We start from the raw sequence: 21,137 nt of genomic DNA, 5'->3' as shown, positions 1-21,137 counted from the left end.
AGATGGAGTCTCCCATTCTCTTGTTTTCTAATCCAGAGGGTCCAAATAAGGCTTTACATGTCCTGTTTCACTTGTTTAAAGACAACTTCAAGTGTAGTAATTGTAAGACTTCTCCTGTTTTACCCTGGCTGATCTGTAAAGCTTGTTTAAATTGTATAAAAAAGCCCTGTTGTAGATTACATTGTTTGTGAAATGCTATAGGCAGAAATATCACCTGTGTGTTTTAGCTTTGTTATAAAATGCTGCTTTTATAGAATAAGTATAATGAAGAATGGAAGTCCTGGAGTTAAACACCAGCCCCATCAATGTGCATATAATAATAATAAAAATATATAAACATATATAAATGCCTATATATATCCTCAGCTTTCATTTGCTTCCAGCTAAGCTGGTCTGGCAAAGTTAATGGTGGGGGGGAAATTTCAACCCACCACACTTCTGTAGAAAACTCACAGAATCAATAAGGTTGGAAAAGACCTCAGAGATCTTCAAGTCCAACCTATTACCCAACACCTCCTGACTAACTAAACCATGGCTCCAAGTGCCACATCCAAGCCTTTTGAGAACACCTCCCTGGGCAGCACATTCCACTGGCTAATTATTCTTTCTGTTAAGAACTTTCTCTTCACCTTGAGCCTAAACTTTCCCTGGTGCAGCTTGAGACTGTGTCCTCTTGTTCTGGTGCTGGCTGCCTGGGAGGAGAGACCAACCCCCACCTGGCTACAACCTCCCTTCAGATAGTTGTAGGGAAATTAATAAGGTCTCCCCTGAGCCTCCTCTTCTCCAGGCTAAGCAACCCCAGCTCACTCAGCCTCTCCTCATGGGGCTTGTGCTCAAGACCTCTCCCCAGCCTTGTTGCCTTTCTCTGGACTTGTTCAAGTGTCTCAATGTCTTCCTGAAATTGAGGGGCCAAGAACTGGACACACAAATATATTTCAAGCTTTATCAGACTCCTTGCTGTCCTTTTCTTAAGAGTCAAACAAAAGCCGTCCTCAAGGGAAAAAAAAGTCAATCCAAAGCTTTTGGATGCATTTGTGTTATGTAAGATTTAAAACTTGATAAACTGATAAAGCTTGACATATATTTGTGTGTATGGTGGGTGGATTGTATTCCTTGTTCTGTAAATATTACTACTTGAACATGCTGGGTTTTTGTTTTGTGTTAAAGTGTGGTTTCAACCCCTAATTGGTAATTCATGGATGCTGCTGGTTGTGTAGGAACTCCCACTCTATGCTTTTAACCAAAGTGATGCAGTAGGTACTTGAAGTTCATCTGTCATCTTCACCTTGTCCACGTGCAGAATAAGAGCACTTCTGCCTCTAGGTTGAGCCTTTCAGAAGGTGTTTTTAAATTAGGTGTAATTTGAATTACCTGATTATCCTCTTCTGTGCAAGGTGCGGTTCGCGAGGTGGATGGTTGGAAGCGTTCTCAGTCTTACACAAGTATCAGAGTAGTATCATTCAGGGTTGGGAAGGGACCACAAGGATCATCTAGTTCCAACCCCCCTGATCCTGAGAAGTCCTTCCCCAGCCTTCCTGTAGCCCCCTTCAGATACTGGAAGGCCACAATGAGGTCACCTCGGAGCCTTCTCTTCTCCAGACTGAACAGCCTCAACTCCTTCAGTCTGTCCTCATAGGAGAGGTGCTCCAGCCCTCTGATCATCCTTGTGGCTCTTCTCTGGACACCTTCCAGCACCTCCACATCCCTCTTGTAATAGGGGCTCCAGAACTGGACACAGTATTCCAGGTGGGGTCTCATCAGGGCTGAGCAGAGGGGGAGGATCACCTCCCTCGACCTGCTGGCCACACTTCTTCTGATGCAGCCCAGGATCTGATTGGCTTTGCGGGCTGCAAGTGCACACTGAGAGCTCCTGGTGAGCTTTTTGTCCACCAGCACCCCTAAGTCTCTCTCCTCAGGGCTGCTTTCCAGCCAGTTACTGCCCAGCCTGTATTTGTGCCTGGGATTGCCTCGACCCAGATGCAGGACCCAAGTGTCTGAGTTTCTCTCTTTTGTTCCCAAGTAGAATTGTAAGATTTCAAAGGGGGGGGGGGGGAAATCTATAGAAAAGAATGCTATTATGAATAAGTGATTGCTTGAGTTTGTAATGATTCGTGATCTTTTGTAATCACAAATTATCTTTACAATGTCTCATTATTCTGAAAAGCCATAAAATGCATTTCTGAAAAGATATTTTGTGTAACTTTTCTTTTGTATTGGTGGGAAAAAAAAAACCCAACCTGTGAATGATGTTGTTACACAGATTATTTTTGCTAGATGTCTTGAATCTTATCATAGTATCAGTCAGTGTGGGAAGGGACCACAAGGATCATCTAGTTCCAACCCCCCTGCCATGGGCAGGGACACCCCACACTAGAGCAGGCTGGCCAGAGCCTCATCCAGCCTGAGCTTAAACACCCCCAGGGATGGGGCCTCAACCACCTCCCTGGACAACCCATTCCAGGGCTTCACCACTCTCATGGGGAAGGACTTCCTATTCACCTCCAGCCTGAATCTCCCCACCTCCAGCTTCATTCCATTCCCCCTAGTCCTATCACTACCTGATAGCCTGAGATATACCTGATATACTGAAGAACTTCCTGAGATCCAGTCTAACCCAACTCTCCCTCAGCTTCAAACCATTTCCCCTTGTCCTGTTGTTACACACCCTTAGGGAAAGTCCCTCTGCAGCTTTCCTGGAGGATCCCTTCAGGTATTGCAAGGCAACTCTAAGGTTCCCCTGGAGTCTTCTCTAGGCTGAACAGCCCCAGCTCCCTTAGCCTCTCCTCATAGTGGGGGTGGCCCTCCTCCAGACTCAGCCCACCAGCCCTGTGTTGCCCTTCTGCTGGGGACACCACTCTGTATAGAATGTGAAAAATACTGTAGTTGGCAACTTCAATGAGCTTGTACCAAACTCTTCAGGTTGTGGCATTAACTAGATTGAATACTTAAACAGTGTGATAGCAGAGTTGATCAGTAGAGGACTGATAGTTTGATCAAGTTGAGCAGTCTCTTGTGAGCACTTAGCTGTTGGAACTGTGAGATCTGAAACAGCTCTGTGTGCCTTTCATTGGCTTTTTTCCCCAAGAGCTAGACACAGTAGTGAATTTCAGGTTGAGTAAGGAATGCATATTGTGAAAACACACATGTATGCTTACTTTGGACAACTGTGTTAATGCTTTCAGAAGTGTCTTGGGCACTGAGCTGCTTTCATAAAAGTAGGAGAAGCATGCAGGCTGCCATTCAGACTTTCAAAATGAGTATTGGTGGATTTCCTGTGAGTGATGTAGCAGATGAGGTGGGAATGTATCTGTGCATCTCCACTCCAAGTCTAGTAAACAAAGTAATAATTTTGTCATACAATAATCCACATTGCCAAATGCAGAAAGCATTAAGGAAGAGTCTTCTGTGCTAATGTGTTCCTCCCCCTCCCCCCCATTCTAAACTTTCTGCCTCAAAATGCATTACATCTTCCATGAGGACTTCTTTAAGCTAAAGATAGAACAATATTTAAGCTTCACTCAAAAAAAAACTTCTAAACATCTAAAACAGGCATGTGGGGAGAAGCAGACATTGGACAACAGGAGACAGGTTAGGAGAAGTGGCCCTAGGGATGGAGTGGACACTGGACAATGTGAGACAGGTTAGGAGAAGTGGCCCTAGGGATGGAGTGGACACTGGACAATGTGAGACAGGTTAGGAGAAGTGGCCCTAGGGATGGAGTGGACACTGGACAATGTGAGACAGGTTAGGAGAAGTGGCCCTAGGGATGGAGTGGACACTGGACAACATGAGACAGGTTAGGAGGAGTGGCCCTAGGCATGGAGTGGACACTGGACAACATGAGACAGGTTAGGAGGAGTGGCCCTAGGGAGGGAGTGGACACTGGACAACATGAGACAGGTTAGGAGGAGTGGCCCTAGGCATGGAGTGGACACTGGACAACATGAGACAGGTTAGGAGGAGTGGCCCTAGGGATGGAGTGGATATTGGACAATGTGAGACAGGTTAGGAGGAGTGGCCCTAGGGACGGAGTGGATATTGGACAATGTGAGACAGGTTAGGAGGAGTGGCCCTAGGGATGGAGTGGACATTAGACAACATGAGACAGGTTAGGAGGAGTGGCCCTAGGGATGGAGTGGACACTGGACAACATGAGACAGGTTAGGAGGAGTCGTCCTAGGGATGAGGTGGACATTGGACAACATGAGACAGGTTAGGAGAAGTGGCCCTAGGGAGGGAGTGGACACTGGACAGCGTGAGACAGGTTAGGAGGAGTGGCCCTAGGGATGAGGTGGACATTGGACAACGTGAGACAGGTTATTTCTGTACTTGATGTTTTCTGGAAGATGGTTTGAATATTTGGTGTGAATGTTTTGAAGTTGTAAATACAGCATCAGAGCCTGCAAAACAAAACTTAACATTGCATAAAGGTTAAGAGTTTCATGGCTAGTAGCTACAACCATGTGAGAATGCCAGTGGTTTAAACTGGTGCTGCTTGACACTGTTTATAAAGCTGGTCTGTAGACTTGCTGTATGATAAGTGTTATCTTTCAAATGCAGATGAACCCTCTCTGTGCACTTCTTGAAAACTCAGAGCTGCTGAACTCTGTCAGCCATTGGAAAATGTGTGCATTTTATTAGTGCTTAAAATAGTTGCAGTGCTAAACACACGGTGTCTGCTGCAAGTGCAGAGTTTAGCATGCATTGGTTAATGCATAGACCTGTTGTTGTTTGGCTTTCTTATCAGCCCCTACAGTTAGACCTCTTTAAAATCTGCCTGGGAGCAGCTGGCAGCTGACGTGCTGCTGTTGGCACCACCCAGGCTCAACATGACATCATGAGGGAGAAGTCTTACCTCTGTGCTCAAGGAAGTTGGTGTGGGGAGCCACGCTCTGTAACGTGTGGCTCAACTGCTGGGTTTCTTCATGCTGAGAAGGTAGAGGGCATGTCAGAATGGAATTCCTGAAAAAAATTGTCCCCACCGTTTCTGGAGATGTGGTTCTGGATGCTGGGAGCGCTGCCCGGGAAACCTCCCCAAGGCTGCTGAGGATGAGACGTGTCAGGCTGTTTGCCTTAGGACAGACAATAGATGAAGATGAGGAGGCACATGTTGTACATCCTGATTACAGTATGTATCCATGTCAGCAACCTGCTCTAAACTCATGGCTAAGCTTTTTCTTCAGGCTGTGCTCACTTTGCTAAGTTGATGAATTTGAGTCTGAAAGACCTTTGTATCAGTGCTCCTATGACCAAGTTGTCTCTCGTGGTAAACCAGTTCTGAACCTGACACACTATTGTATTAGTGACCTACCTGAAAGAAATTAAAGAGCATTTCTTCTGTACTCCTTGTATGTTTCAGGCCTGTGGGACTTTTTCTTTTTCCCTTGCTGGGATAAATATTCCTATTTCAGTTTTTTAAGTGCTTAATCATAGTTAACATTGTACTTTAAGACTTGATGGATGTGTGCTGCACAGAGCCCTCGCTGCAGTGCAGGGTTCAAGTTTTCTGTCACCTTTTTTGGCTTCCCTGCTTTTCAAATCCCCAAAGCCTTTTGAAGGAGTTCCTTTTTAAGAGTTTTGGGGGTTTTTTTGTGTGGTTTTAGGTGGGAGTTTTTTGTTGGGTTTGGGTTTGCTTTTTGTTTGGTTGGTTTCTTTAATATATTTATATCTATATATAGTGGTGGTGATAGTTCTATTTTTGATTTCATTTATTTCATTTCACTCCATTTGGGTTTTTTTTGGTGTGGCTTTAGGGTTTTTTTGGTTTGGTTTGGGTTTTGTTTGGTCTTTAAAATATATATATAATTAGTGGTGGTGATAGTTCTACTTTTTTATTTCACTTATTTAATTTTAATTCATTTTGGGGTTTTTTTTTTTGGTGTGGTTTTAGGCTTTTTTGTGTGTTTGGTTTTGCTTTTGGTTTTGGTTTGTTTGCTTTAGGGTTGTTTTAATACACATATTTTCAGTGGTGGTTATGGAGCTTCATTTCAAGTAATGCTTTCTATTTTTTTAGTGTATTGAAGATTGCAAAAAAAAATTAATAGACCTAATATGTAAATTAAGGGAAGTAAAACTATGGATTTTTGTACAGAGAATTTTTACCTTAAGGATTTATTTTACTACCTCTAAATGTTAGTGTATTGGGCTAACAAGAAGTAGAATGAGTTAATGTTCCTTGTTCAGACAGTTCAGTTGGGTGGCAGTGGAAAATCTAGTTTTACTTTTTTTGCCTCCAGCTAAAATAGTAAGGTCCTGAACCTTTATGATCTTGGATCCCGGTGGCTCTCAGATGCAGTGTGTTTACCCTTGGCTATGGGGTGGCTATTTTCAGGAATTAGTGGGGCCTTGAATTTTTTTCCTTATGTGTCTAACTGCATGGATAGGAGGTGGTGAGATTTGTTTTATTGGGTGGTGAGCTTACAGCTTGAAGTATGGCATTAAAGGGGCTGTGGGGGTGGTAGGAGAATGGGGATTCCTTGGGAAGGTTTTCCTTAGCTTTTCTGATTGTGATATAAATCACTACTTGTTTTTCTTCATGTGTTAATTGGTAGCCAGGAAAAGCAAGGACAGCTCTGTTTTGTTACACATCTTGTGTGTAACAAATTAGAGCAAGTTAAATTTGTAATGGTATGGAGTATTAAAGACTCCTTAGAGCATAAAATCTGTTCAGACTGTTCTTGCCTGTGCATCTGAGAACACTGCTCAGAAGCTCATGGCACTTGAAAGGATGATGCTCTTTTAGCCAGCTTCATGTCCTCATTTAACTTGGACAGCACTACAGCCCTGAAGTACATAGTACATATCCTGGAGGTGTTTAAGCCCAGGCTGGATGAGGCTCTGGCCAGTCTGATCTAGTGTGGGGTGTCCCTGCCCATGGCAGGGGGGTTGGAACTAGGTGATCCTTGTGGTCCCTTTCCAACCCTGACTGATACTATGATAGTTGGCTAGCACTGTGATGTGCAGAGCTCAAATATCTCCACAGACATAGTTCATCTGTTCTACTGTTATGCTGCATTATATTTTATTTACAGCTCTCACCTTGAAATAATACCTTGCTTAAAATGTTACAATTTCAGACTGAACAGATGCATTGTGCTAGGTGGGAGGAAAATTCTGTAGCCTGTGGATGTCTTCATCCAGCCTCATTCAACGCTTTGTCAATAGCCGAAGCAAACAGGGATAATAAACACAGAGCGCACCAGTCCTGCTGTGGAAGTGGAGTTCTCCTTTCTTGCTCCCTAAATAATTGCCAAATGGTGATGATTAGGAGTGATTTTTGTGGAAGTCAGCAGTGCCTGACAAATAGCTCTCAACCCTGTGATGTCATGATTTGCGAAATGCAGACTTACAGCCCGTTCTGGGATCATGCTTTTACAACAGCAGATAGTAGCTGAATCCTCTTTAAATTATCTCCTTATTTCTATTTTTGTATCTTGGTAATGGAATGAGCTGCTCTGCTGGAATAGAGCAAAAGAGCCCCTGTGTTTACCAGTTGGATATGCTGCAGAATGCAGGTGCTGACAAAACAGGTAATAAAACAGTAGAATGGTTTTTTTTTTTGGGGGGGGAGGGGAAATAAATGAAGCATTTACTTGCTTGATGTCAACAGATGTGGTATTAATGTACCACCAAATTTCCTATCATGAAGCTGTTCAGGAGCTTGATGTGTTTGTAAAGTGTTAAGTGTCCTGTGCTGTAGATATGTTTGAATTTGAAAGTAGGAGAGGTTTTTCTTTCTGTTCCTTACTGCTGCTGTTCAGGAACTTTTCTGTATTGATGAGAATTTAGATGAATTACCAAGTCAGTGGTTAATTTTTATACTCTTTTAAAGCGTAGATGTAAGGTAGAAGGTCTTAAGCCAACACAAATCCCTCTATTCCTGACACCCAAAGTCTGAAAGTTGCATTTGCTTGTATCTGACCTAAATATTTTGTGTGATGAGCTGTGGAGATGTTTTGTGTTTTATGTTTACTTGTTTGCTTTTCTAGGATTAAAACCTTTCTTGTTCCTACCTTTCAAAATGTTTAAACTTCACTACTACATCATTTTGTAGCCCAAACCAAGACCTTGGAAGCAAACACAATAATAGCTTCTGTCAGAATAGCTTCAAGTGTATTTTAGAAACCTTTCATAACTGTCCTTTTAGGTCTAGAAGATTTGAACTCTAGAGACCCCCAACATCTCACTCACTGAGATACCTGCATGTGGTTGTATGCATCACAACACTTAGAGGTTAGGGAAAGAGCAGGCAGAGCTTTGAAGTTTGCTGTAGCGTTTTGTGAGTTGGTATGTTCTCTGGCTCAAAAAAGCTGCAATCCAAATCAAACACAGAAAGCTGAGTTTGGAGGATCCAGATAGTGTTTTCATGCATCAAAATCCATATGCAAATGTGTTCCTGTGCAGACACATCTAGAAAGTGTTTCATAGTCTCCCTGCTGCTGTTTGTAGCATTATAAAGAAGGGGCACCAGGGCTGCCCTGTGCAAACTGGCAAATGGCTTCTGTGCCTGTGGCATGTGGCATGTGCCCTTTTGGCTGCAGCTTTGGTTCTGTTGTAAGGAAGGGTGGCTAATACTGTGAAACAGACTCAGGCAAGCTCTCTAAGTCAAATCTGCAGTGGCAGCACAGGAGATGTTAAATTTCAGTGATGTGAGTATGTTCCTTGTTCACAGTGTCCACATTGGAAATATTCAAGACCTGCCTGGATAGGTTCCTGTGTGATCTGGTATAGGTGATCCTGCTCTGGCAGGGTGGGTGGACTAGATGATCTTTTAAGGTCCCTAACATTCCTGTGATGCTGTGATTATTTCTGTGTATGAAAAATGTCTCCTTTTGCAGACATGAAGAGAAGCAGGTGTAAAGTGCCTGTGCTAGGGGAGCAGAAATAAGCCACTAGAAATAGGTTCTTTGGTGGTAAAGTAAACAAGTAACAGACCTGTAGTTGCCCAGAAGGCTAAGAGCAGGGCTGGGTACATAAACTGCCTGTGAGCACTCTGTCCCTGGAATACCATCAGCTCTGCAGGGCACATCCAGCTCGATGTGGCATCTCTAATTAGTCTTGTACAGCAGAGGGTGGCCAGGAGGCCCAGCATCTCTCTGCAATTCAAGTCAATTTTTGTGCCTGAGTTCTGAGTTTCAGTTAGAGATGTCTGGAGGGGTTAGTGGGTAACTCAATACTGTGGCTTTCCCCTCTCCACCCCTTCACTGTTTGCTTCTTGCTTACATTCAGAGATTGCCCCATAATGCTGTTTGGGATCCAGAATGCTACTTACATAAAAATCTTTACCTTCTCTCCTGGTTCCTTATCACAGCAGATAGCATTGTTGTGCCTGAGTAATACCACAGGAAATTTTTCTGTGTATCTTTTTGATTAAAAAATAATAAAGAACCTTTGCTGAGGGCCTCTGGAACCTGCTCTTGAAGTTCTTTGTGACAGAAGGGAGGGAAAGGGGATTTTGGTTAGATTTTTCTGACTGCAGTTCTACAAGCAGATCAGGCTGCTCTAACCATTTGATACCAGGGCAAAAGGCAGCAAGTGAAAAGGACGAATCTCACTCCCAGCTGCACAGCTCTTCCCCGTCTCCTATCAGATGCTGGTGTGGCCTTTCCCTGAGCTGATTCATTTCACAAAGCCAGCAGAAAATGTTCCAATACTTTTTTTTGAGGCAGCATTTTGGAGATGACTTAGCAAGGGGAAGCAACTCACCGAGGGGGGCCCTTTCGGTCCGTAGTGGGGGCAGCATTAGAGGCCTTCCCGGCACCAAAATTAGCAGTCACCTTCTGGCTAAGCCTCTTGTTTTATACCTATTGATCTGTGGAAAATGAACTCTTTAATAATTTAGATAAATGGAAAGACAAGCATCTCTCCAGAGTTTTATTTTAAGTGCAATGTTGTTTTATGATTACTGCTTATAAGCAGATACAGTGACCCCACTGGGTAAAGGGGTTTTGCAGTAAGAGAGTTGCTTAAGATGGAATCAGTAAGGAACTTGACATAGTGTCCAGCAGGTCTGCTTAAAATCAAGCTCATGAACAAAAGGAATATGTCACTGACTTGTTCAGTTTGCTATTAAAAAGGAAAAATCAGCTATAATTGCATTTAACTGTTAATCTATATATATTTATATGACTTAATCACAGTATCAGGGTTGGAAGGGACCACAAGGAGCATCTAGTTCCAACCCCCCTGCCATGGGCAGGGACACCCCACACTAGATCAGCCTGGCCAGAGCCTCATCCAGCCTGGCCTTAAACACCTCCAGGGATGGGGCCTCAACCACCTCCCTGGACAACCCATTCATTCCAGTGCTTCACCACTCTCATGGGGAAGAACTTCCTCCTCACCTCCAGCCTGAATCTCCCCACCTCCAGCTTCATTCCATTCCCCCTAGTCCTATCACTACCTGAGATCCTGAGCAGTCCCTCCCCAGCTTTCTTGTAGCCCCCTTCAGATACTGGAAGGCCACAATGAGGTCACCTGGGAGCCTTCTCTTCTCCAGACTGAACAGCCCCAACTCCTTCAGTCTGTCCTCATAGGAGAGGGGCTCCAGCCCCCTGATCATCCTCCTGGCCCTAATCTTTGAGAGAACTCCCAGAACTATATTTGGCTTTTTTAAAGATTATTTGTTTTCTTCTTCATTTTAAATTTTGTTTCAGTGGTATTGTCTGCTTGGCTTTATGCCTGCTGTCCTTTTAGTGTAGTTGTCTCAGGGTTTCATCTGAAGAGGAAGCCTGCAGGAATATTTAATGGATATCTTAAATTGGTTTTATTTATTCTTTTCCCTCCAGTCTTTGTGGGGATGTCTGGAGTGAATTTTTTGTCTGTTAGGGTTGGGTTTGGTTGGTTTTGGTTTGTTGTTTTTTTTTGCCAACCATTGGTTTTACCTCATCCCAAGCAGCAACAAAGTAATTGTAACATAGTGCTGCTTTCAAGATGTGTGTTAAGACTACTCACAGGAAGATCTTTAAGGTCCCTGCTTGACACTTACTTTTGTGAGGAGGTAATTTGTTTTCCTGTGAGATGTGGGAACAGAACTGAAATGATGATATTTTTCTTAATGCTGTTGTTCAATGAATACATTAACTCTGCAACTCGTTGGCAGGAGTTCTTCTATGCATCTTCTGGACTTTAAGCACCAAAAAGGTTTTTGGAGGCTGAAATGTGTTAGTATAAGGTTTCAGGTGACAGCTGAACCAATGTAATTGCTCAGTGCTGTGAAGAGGTTTTGACTTAGAGGGTGGTAGAATGGGGAGAATGAGAGAAAAGCAAGTCCCCATCATAAGAAGGACACAGAACAGTTGGAGTGAGTCCAGAGGAGAGTCACAAAGATGATCCAAGGGCTGCAGCACCTCTGCTATGAGGACAGGCTGAGGGAGCTGGGGTTGTTCAGCCTGGAGAATGGAAGACTGCAAGGAGACCTTAGAGCTTCCTGGAGGGATCCTCCAGGAAGGCTGCAGAGGGACTTCTCATCAGGGTGTCCAGCAATAGGACAAGGAGGAATGGTTTGAAGCTGAGGGAGAGTAGGTTCAGGCTGGATCTTAAGTTGTCCTTTAGTATGAGGGTGGTGACACTCTGGAATAGGTTGGCTGGGGAGATTGTGGCTGCCTGCTCCCTGGGGGTGTTCAAAGTCAAGCTGGATGAGGCCTTGAGCAGCCAAGTCTAGTTGAGAGGCCCATGGCAGGAGGTTGGAGTAGATGATCTCTGGGGTTCCCTTCCAACATAAGCCAATCTGTGATTCAGAAGAATTGTGCAATAGCCAGCTGAGGGGACTGTGAAGTGCTGAAGTCAACAATGTGGAGAAATCATTGTGAAAATAAATTGGTATGCTACTGTAAAACTCTCTATCATATACTGGTGAGACTAGGACATAAAAGTATCTGTTTAAACTTGTAGGGTCTAAATTATTCAGAAGTCTTGAAAACTGCTTTGAGGTAGAGATTGGTTTAACAACAATTTTGTTCCTTACTGATTCACACTGTTAAACTCTTGCATGTAGAAGAGCTTTTAAAACATACCTGTGACACTTCTGTCTATCTATCCACCCATCTCTTTATCTGTATCACAGTAGCACTAAGGTTGGAAGAGACCTCGAGGATCATGGAGTCCAACCTATCAACACAGACCTCATGACTAGACCATGGCACCAAGTGCCACATCCAATCCCCTCTTGAACACCTCCAGGGATGGTGACTCCACCACCTCCCTGGGCAGCACATTCCAATGATGAATGACTCGCTCGGTGAAGAACTTTCTCCTCACCTCGAGTCTAAACCTCTCCTGGCGCAGCTTGAGACTGTGTCCTCTTGTTCTGATGCTGGTTGCCTGGGAGAAGAGACCAACCCCTTCCTGGCTACAACCACCTTTCAGGTAGTTGTAGAAGGCAATGAGGTCACCCCTGAGCCTCCTCTTCTCCAGGCTAAGCAACCCCAGCTCCCTCAGCCTCTCCTCACAGGGCTGTGCTCAAGGCCTCTCCCCAGCCTCGTTGCCCTTCTCTGGACACATTCAAGTGTCTCAATGTCCTTCTTAAACTGAGGGGCCCAGAACTTGGATCTGTGATCCAAGGTGGAGTTTGGAAGTAACTGGACAGCTCTAGAAAGTCAAAATCTCAGCTTGTTTATAAGGAACATTTTCCTTGAAGTAAAAAGCTGTTGTCCTTTGAAACACGTTAAAATTGATCACTGAGCTAGAAAAAAAATCCCAAATCACAAGCCCCTGATGCTCAAGAAGTATTCAGAGGCTCAATGCAGGATTTATCAGCAGTTGCATATGAAGATGCAGTGCTAGTGAGAGCAGCAATTCAGATTAAAGTTACAGAGGGATTATAATTTGAGTATTTTGTTAAACAGTTCTCCAGTTTTCAGTTGTAAAGGGGGGGGGAGGGAAATCCATTGTTGAAAGGCACAAGTTTTAATTTATAGGTGATTTAGCCAGGCTTAATCCTCTCTAGGAGAGGTTTATATGTTTCAAATGGAAGGGGCAAATAGGACACTTTTTAGTTCATGGTGCTTTAGATGGCTGCTGGCAGGTTCTGTTGGCTGCACTTGTTAGCTGGTTTGTGGCTTGATTAGTAGGCTCCCATATTTCATTTGGTTTAAGCTCTTCAATAGCAGAATGGTTCTCACCCTGTGAGTGCTGGCTTCGTGTGCTCCTTCCAAAATGGGTTATGTGGGGAAATTATTGAAACTGTCTCATCTTAATCAAGGGCTGCTTTGGAAGTTGTCAGCAAATGGCATTCTTGGTGTCTCTAACTTAGCACTGAATAGCCTTTAAGTGCACTTCAAATAAGGAAATGTCACGGGTGTCTTCTTCATTGGGAATGTTTTCCCAGTTAATAAGTGCTGGTGGAAAATACCTGTGATTTGGGAAGCAGCATTCAAGGCCTCAGCTGTGAGCTTCCTAGCTGGTAGGTGGTCTCTCCTGCTGGCCCAGGATACTTTGTAGTCCACCAGCTGAGGCACTTTAGGGAACTTTGAGCTGTGTGCTGTTTGCAGATCTTCCAGACAAATATGGCCTTGCTGTGAAGTTTCAGTGTGTGTCAGGAGTTAGGTGTCTAGCTGTTGTGTTTAGCTTCCTGTGGGTTTGTTGCTTCTTGTTTTCTCACTTCCTGGTTTTTGTATTTCTTTCCTTGCTTGCTGAGGCTCAGAAATGTCACTTGTGTGTGCTCTTGATTTGCAAATCAGGGTGTAATATTGATGACCTTTTTTTAATCTTAAAAGCATTTCTATTTTGTGCTTCTGCTTCGGGCTCCTGCCCGAGGATCTGTTGTTTCATATGCATGGGAAAGCTGTAAAATCGAGCCTTAAAGGCACTTAATTGTTTAAATCCTGGTAACTAAATGATGAAAAAAATGCCCTGTAAACATTTGCAGGCTCTGGGGTGAAGAAATACACCAATTCAGTGCAACTATGAAGAATGCCATGTTAATGTGATTGTTTTATGTATTTATGATACTGGGTGATGGAGCTCCTCAGGCTCCTGCCTGCGTAACGGAAGCATCGGGAGCAGCTGTTCAGGAGTTGAAATCTTGAGAGAAAATCGCCTCTTACTGCCTTGCCTCTGCTCACTTTCCTTCTCCTGCTTGTAACTGCAGCTTTCAGAGGCTCTATGCTGTGTGCACAGAGCTTGTAAAGCTGCTACCTACCCAGCCATTTAAGCTGTGGTGGAGTTAAGTTGGTAGGCTTGTGCTTGTGAGGAGGTTTACAAGAGACAACCCGAAGCAGTTGTAACTGTGCGGTCGTCCATCCCTCTGCCTACTGCTAGCACTCTGGGGCAGAGCTGGCTGAACCAGATAGATATCTGCATTGTGTGGGGGTTGTAAAGTGCCTTAATGTATCAACAGAAACAGTCTGCAGGCTGCCAACTGCAGTTGGCTCAGGAGCAGATGTTCAACTTTGCTTATGGGGGAGGGAGGGAGAAATTTATCTGCCGGTGCAGGGTGAGGCAAATACGAGAGTCCTTTCAGCTGCTGTGGCGGTCTGCATCCGAGAACAATTTCCACCCAAGTACTTAACAGATTTGGGACTTCTGGGCTGAGTTTACTTCTCTAGGTAATTCACTTCTCACTTTAAGTTTTCCTGAATGAACCTTAAAGTCCTGGTGGTTTTTTCTTTCTATAGGAATACAGTAGCTGATCCTCATTTAAAGCAGCTATGATTATTTTCCTGCAAGAGTGGCACAGACATCCAGCAGCTTGGGAGGAGCAACAAAAATAGAAACATAACTGATTTGGAGCAGTTGTCTTAAGGCCTTGTAGGGTAACAGAGTTAAGCCTTTCCCTACTCTATCCATTTAAATGCCCAGCACCTAAGCAGGGATTTTCCTTGTAGCTCTGTAACTGTTTCCAGGTTCCATTTAAAAGGTTAGTAAAAACTGGAATGCTGGTCCCCCCAAACTCAAACTAGTAGGGATGTGCACTAACACTGAAGCACAGCAAGGAGGCTGCCACAATACAGAATTGGGCAGATCAGATATTAAGGCAGTTATTTCAGGTTGTCTGTCACAGAACTGTACCAGTGGGGCTCTATACCTTTAAGGTTTGTTGTTGGTTTGGGTTGTTGGTTTGGTTTTTTCAGTCTTTGAATGTCAAAGTTGAGCATCTGAGAGGGAGGAAATCAGAGTTCTCTAGAAGTTTAACTACAGGGATGCCTGTGAAGCCAAGAAACTCTGATTTGTCAGGCTCATGAGATACAGTAAGAGCTATAGGTTTGTGTATTGCTTCTCCTGTCTCATTTCCTCTTGGAGGGGGGTTAGTTAAATATCATCTCAGAACTGCCTGCTGAGTTGTTTGAAACGTTTCACCTTTTTATTGCTGCTTTGTTTCCTTGTGCTCTTATGATGTTTGCTGATCTGGAAAGCTAGATTTTCAGGAAGAGCCAGGTTGCAATCTGTGTAGTCTAAATCCTTACTTTGGTTAAAGTACCTTGAAAGCAGTTTGATTTTTGTCAGGATCTAAATATTCTTTCTGTAAAGCTGGGGGAGTGGGGGTGGTGTTGTGTGTGTGTGGGGTTTTCTCCTTTGTGTTTTTTTTTCAGGTAGGTTTAGTGTTCAATCAAGATAAGATAAGGTTAATTTACTGAGAAGTTACATATTAACAGCATCCTCTTTGCTCTTACTGAAAGACTGCTCTGCAAGAAAGCTGTGCATCTTCAGTGTCCTTTCAGAACTAGTTGGAAAACTCCTAATGCATTTTAAATGGGTAACCTCATTTGTAGTTCTTTGCCTGAATGCATTTTCTGTCAGTCCATACCACCCTGAGGATGAATTATGTGTAGTAGGACTGAAAAAACCTCCAAGAAACCTGTAGCAGCAACAGATAGTGCATGTTTTTTACATAACTTAAAAGAATGCCTTCAGCTGTGGTTTTTAACTGGAGTATTTATGCTGGAATGATTAAGGCAAATTATTGTGTAGAGAGATAAGCAGACAGATCAAATCCTGTTATCTTAGCCATCCCAGTAAAAGAAAGCAAGAACTACATGGGGTGTTGGGGGACAGTGGCAGTATGAGCTGAATAGATTCTGAGAGAAATCAAACTATTGCAGAACCAGGGAAGTTAAACAACAAGAAAGTCAGCACCAGAACAAGAGAACACAGTCTCAACCTGCGCCAGGGGAAGTTTAGGCTCGAGGTGAGGAGAAAGTTCTTAAAAGAAAGAACCATTCGTCATTGGAATGTGCTGCCCAGGGAGGTGGTGGAGTCATCGTCCCTGGAGGTGTTCAAGAGGAGATTGGACGTGGCACTTGGTGCCATGGTCTAGTCCTGAGCTCTGGTGACAGGTTGGACTCGATGATCCTTGAGGTCTCTTCCAACCTTAGTGAGACTGTGAAAATGAGGCTAAAAATCTGTACATGATGTTCCCTGTGACACATAATTGAATAGCATATAAAATACTACTGCTTTGTAATTGGAAAGCAAACTTTAAGAAGTTCAATGTTAGTCTTTTTGCATTAACTTATTCAGCAATCTCTAGCAAACAAAATCAGGCTGGATGTGAGGGGGAAGCTCTTCCCCATGAGAGTGGTGAAGCCCTGGAATGGGTTGTCCAGGGAGGTGGTTGGGGCCCTGTCCCTGGAGGTGTTTAAGCCCAGGCTGGATGAGGCTCGGGCCAGGCTGATCTAGTGTGGGGTGTCCCTGCCCATGGCAGGAGGGTTGGAACTAGATGATCCTTGTGGTCCCTTCCAACCCTGACTGATACTATGATATTCTTTCCCTGTCATTTGAAAGCAAACTTTAAGAAGTTAAATGTTAGACTTCTCACATTAACTTATTCAGCAGTCTCTGGCATATAAAAATGTTGTTATTTTATAACTGCAAAACAAACTTTAAGAAGCTAAATGTTTAGTCTTTTTGGATTAATTTACTCAGCCATCTCTTCAGTCATGGAACTCTCCCCCTCCCCCCCTTTCAGCCCATAGAGGTGAAGCTGAAACAACACTGTGGGAATCAAATTATGTTGGTTTTTGTTCTGTCCTCGCATATTGATCTTTGCCACAGGGCAGAGCTCTGGCAGTTACAGAAGCAGCACTTGTTAAGCACTGTACTTATTTTATGTACATTGTTGAAAGTTGTCAACACTGTGTCTCAACAGTCCCAGGAACGTGGCGTGATGCTGCATGGAAGATAAGCTGTGCAAACAACATTTGCATGCGCATTTGTAGTAAATGTGTTTGCCCTAGGACGTGCAGGGATGTTTTTAGCAGTGTTTTTATTAAATTCCAAACTCTTCAGATAAAACCACAAAAAAAAGGAGACTTCTGTTTCCTGTATGCTATGTAGCATGATAGTGTTTGGTCTTTTATATTGCTCAAGTCCTCTGGCTCCTTGTAATCCCCAGGGCAAACCTTCCCTGTTGGGTGCCCGGGCTTACATGTACTGAGTGTACAAGACAATATGTTCAAGGGCTGAACTGATCTTTTTTCCTGTGTAGGTCAAGCATGCTGCAGGTGAGCAGTACCACAAATGGATGGTCTAATGCTTCCCAGAGCAGCTGGGCTTACTGTGTGTGAATCTCATATTCTAACAGTCTATTTTCAGTCTGCAGACTTCACGTTGCTGAAGTGGCTGAAGCAATTTTCTTCTAGCCATCCTCTTTAATAAAAGGTTTTCCTATCTGAGCAGGAAGCATAGTGTGGACTGGACACTTGCATTAATGTTACTAGTGTCAGCAGCTTGCATTTGCAGATTGAGCACTTCTGCTTTAGTCTACCTGTAGACCTATTCTTGTTATGCTCTTTTAAGAGCTCACTGATAGCAGTGTGCCTGTGCACACATAGAATAGAATAGAATGAACCAGGTTAGAAGAGACCTTCAAGATCATTGTGTCCAACCCCTCAACCAATCCAACCCACCTAAACAACTAAACCATGGCACCAAGCACCCTATCAAGTCTCCTCCTGAACGCCTCCAGTGATGGTGACTCCACCACCTCCCTGGGCAGCCCATTCCAATGGGCAATCACTTTCTCTGTATAGAACTTCTTCCTAACATCCAGCCTGAACCTCCCCTGGCACAGCCTGAGACTGTGTCCTCTTGTTCTGGTACTGCTTGCCTGGGAGAATAGACCAACCTCTGCCTGTCTACAACATCCCTTCAGGTAGTTGTAGAGAGCAATGAGAGCACCTTAAGACTTTTTGGAAAGTATCATACAGTAGTGTACTTCTTTTACTAGTGAAACTTATAACCAGTCTAAAAGGCCTGTGAATATTGAGATCAGTATACAAACTAGGTATTTATCATAGGAGCACAGAATGGCCTAGGCTGGAAGAGACCTTAGAGATCCTCTAATCCAACCTCCCTGCCATGGGCAGGGATACCTCTCAACTAGTCCAGGTTATTCAAGGCCCCATCCAACCTGGCCTTGAACATCTTCAGGGAGGGGGCATCCACAACCTTTCTGAACAATCCACTCCAGAGTCTTGCCACCCTTGCAGTGAAGAATTTCTTCCTAAGATCCAATCTAATCCTGTTCTCCTTCAATTTAAATCCATTACCCCTTGTGCTGTCGGTGGACACTCTTTACAAAGTGCCCCTCTCCAGCCTTCCTGCAGGTTCCCTTCAGGTATTGGAGGGCAGTTGTGGGGTCCTCCTGGAGCCTGCTTTTCTCCAGGCTGAACAATTGATTGGAATTCTGTCATCTTCAGTGTACTAATAAAAGTATGCTCCAATGTCCAATTGGAGAGTTGCTTTCTGGCTTCCCCACCCCCTTACATAAACCATCTCCAGATCAAAGCAACTGGCTTTATAGTTTAATGCATTTAGTGCTTTCTTTTCCATCTTCTCTCCAGGTAGTAGAATAATCATCTTATGGAAGAGTTCCTATAGAAGTACTCCAAAGTGATAGGTATTTTTAGGCCCTTCACAGTGGGCATCTTGCTGCTCTCAATTTTTACACACAGTGTACTTTCCAGAAGTCTGTTTCATATTCCTCTCTGCATATGAGGAACAGAAGAGACTCCACGCTGGAAATCACATGTTCTTACATCATTTCAGAAGTACATGATGGTACTTTGTAATTCTGTGCCATAAGTTTCATTTGGGGCCTTCTCATTGAGTTAGCCTTGTCTGTGCTTGGCAAGGTTCAGACACTTGCAGTCCATGGTTTTACCATGAGCGTTCCCTGCTGCTACTGGTCTTGCTTTGATTAAAAATAAACCAAAAGCTTACTTTTTAAACTTCTTGGTTTATTCTTGAGTCTTCCATTTATTCTAATATTTTGTAGGCTGCTTTGTTAATTTCAAGGCAAAACAAAGCCTCAGAAGTCCAAAATTGCAGTAGCTGTCATCTGTACGTGTTTGATTATAAAAGCATGGAAAGTGGAGTAGGAAGAAGAAATAATGTTAGAATGCTTAATTCGTGTGAATTCATGATGCCTGTTGAATCAAACTCTCTGTGTGTGCATATGCAAACATCCATATTTTGTATGTGTAGTAGTCAAAAAGGATGTCTCTTTACAAACTTTTCCTCATATTAAGTAGTCCCAGTTTATACTCTTGCTACATACAGTTATCAAACTAGTCTTAATATCCTACAAGTTCCTGATGGGCTGACACTTCCTACTGAGCTAACTGCATTTGAATGGAAATCCATTGCTAGCTCTTTGAGGAAGCCCTGTCAGCCATGATCAGTAGTTCATACAATCATGGAATGGCTTAGGCTGGAAGGGACCTTAGAGATCATCTACTCCAACCTCCTTGACATGGACCTCGCAACTAGACTCAGCTTCTTAAAGCCTTATCCAAACTGGCTTTGAACCCCTGCCCAGGGAAGAGCCATCCACTATCTCCCTGAGCAACCTATTCCAGTCTCACCACCTTCCTCCTTCTTCCTCAGCTCCAGTCTAACCCTACTCTCCCTCAGCTTCAAACCATTCCCCCTTGTCCTGTTGCTAGGCAGCCTGATAAAAGGTTCCTCTGCAGCCTTCCTGTAGGATCCCTTCAGGTGTTGGGAGGCAGCTCTGAGGTCCCCCTGGAATCATTTCCAGGCTGAACACCCTCAGCTCCCTCAGCCTATCCTCATAGCGAAGGTGTTGCAGCCCTCGGATCTTCTTTGTGTCCCTCCTCTGGACTCAATCCAACATCTGTGCCCTTATGCTGAGGACAGCAGAACTGGAGGCAGTATTCTAGATGGGGTCTCACAGGAGCAGAGTAAAGGGGCAGAATGCCCTCTTGCCTTGCTGGCCATGCTCCTCTGGATGCGATTTGCCTTCTGGGCTGCAGTGATACTATCAATAAGTGATAGTGTAAGAAGCTCTGAGATGCCGTGGCGGAAAGCCATGTACCGTGCTTGACCAAACACATCAATATCATAAGTAAATGAAGATTTTAAAGAAGCTTATTTCACAGGTATTGACTTCTGCAGCGCTGCTTTACAGAAATACTGGCAGCTCTTCTGTTGAAAGTTGCCTTAATGGGACTGGAGAAGGTGGCACATGGAGATGAGTGTTTCTGTGGAGTTCCTTCTATCTATCTCCTGGGATTTCTGGGATGATTGTTTTTTAATAAGTTTCTGGCACTAATGACTTAAGGAATAAAAGCTGAGGGGAGGGGAGAGTGCAACTACAAAGAACCCAAAGTGTATTTTAAAAAGTCATTATTTTTGAGGTGCTGGGAGAGTTGGCTCATGGTTTTGGAATGCACACTGTTAACAAGGATTCCTTTGAAGAACTCTCTGTAGCCCAGTGTTGAAGGCAGTTAGAGACCAACCATAATTAATACAGTCTTTCAAATTAGTGGTGAAATTCATCAACCAGTTCCAAACTGCGACCTTCGTGTCCTACTCATAACAAAATGCAACCTCTGTTATATCTTCAGGAAGAGGAAAAAGGAATGCCTGGAGTATAACTTCAAATATATTCATAGAAGTGATGAAAAAGGAGTGTGAGGTCATGTGAGGTACAGTGTAGAAAGTGTTACCTGACAAAGGCTTATGAAGGAAACCTTGATGAAGTATCCTAAAGTGTTACTGTGTGGATGCACATTCTGTACCCTGTCTGGGAAGAAACATAAAGGCCTGTCTAGATATAGGTAGTGATTTCACATGTTATTATAGCACAATGTGTTTTCTTTGCATGGGAAAATTAGGATTATTTTTAATCTGTGAAAACTGAGTGATTACAGCAGTCTCTTCTCTAATAAAACTAT

General features: G+C 43.7%; 1 protein-coding gene across 8 annotated transcripts in view; it reads left to right on the top strand.

Moving 5' to 3' along the window:
• Positions 1 to 21,137, top strand: part of FRYL (FRY like transcription coactivator) — a 214,671-nt gene that overhangs the window by 28,583 nt on the left and 164,951 nt on the right. For 5 of the 8 annotated variants that reach the window (XM_068137658.1, XM_068137652.1, XM_068137650.1 and 2 more), the window contains exon 1: positions 4,560 to 5,128. The exons of 1 other annotated variant lie outside the window; for it this stretch is intronic. In XM_068137658.1, coding sequence (XP_067993759.1) covers positions 4,954 to 5,128 — 175 coding nt within the window. In that variant the 5' untranslated portion in view covers positions 4,560 to 4,953. Of the gene's footprint in view, positions 1 to 4,559; positions 5,129 to 7,240; positions 7,530 to 21,137 lie in introns of those variants that run through there. 2 more of the 8 variants (XM_068137653.1, XM_068137654.1) reach the window with 2 other exon arrangements.

Source organism: Melanerpes formicivorus, unplaced genomic scaffold (assembly GCF_026170545.1).
Source record: "Melanerpes formicivorus ecotype bairdi unplaced genomic scaffold, bMelFor1.0.p_v2 SCAF_4, whole genome shotgun sequence".
NCBI classification, from domain to species: Eukaryota; Metazoa; Chordata; class Aves; order Piciformes; family Picidae; genus Melanerpes; species Melanerpes formicivorus.
This window is presented reverse-complemented; position numbering and strand designations above follow the sequence as displayed.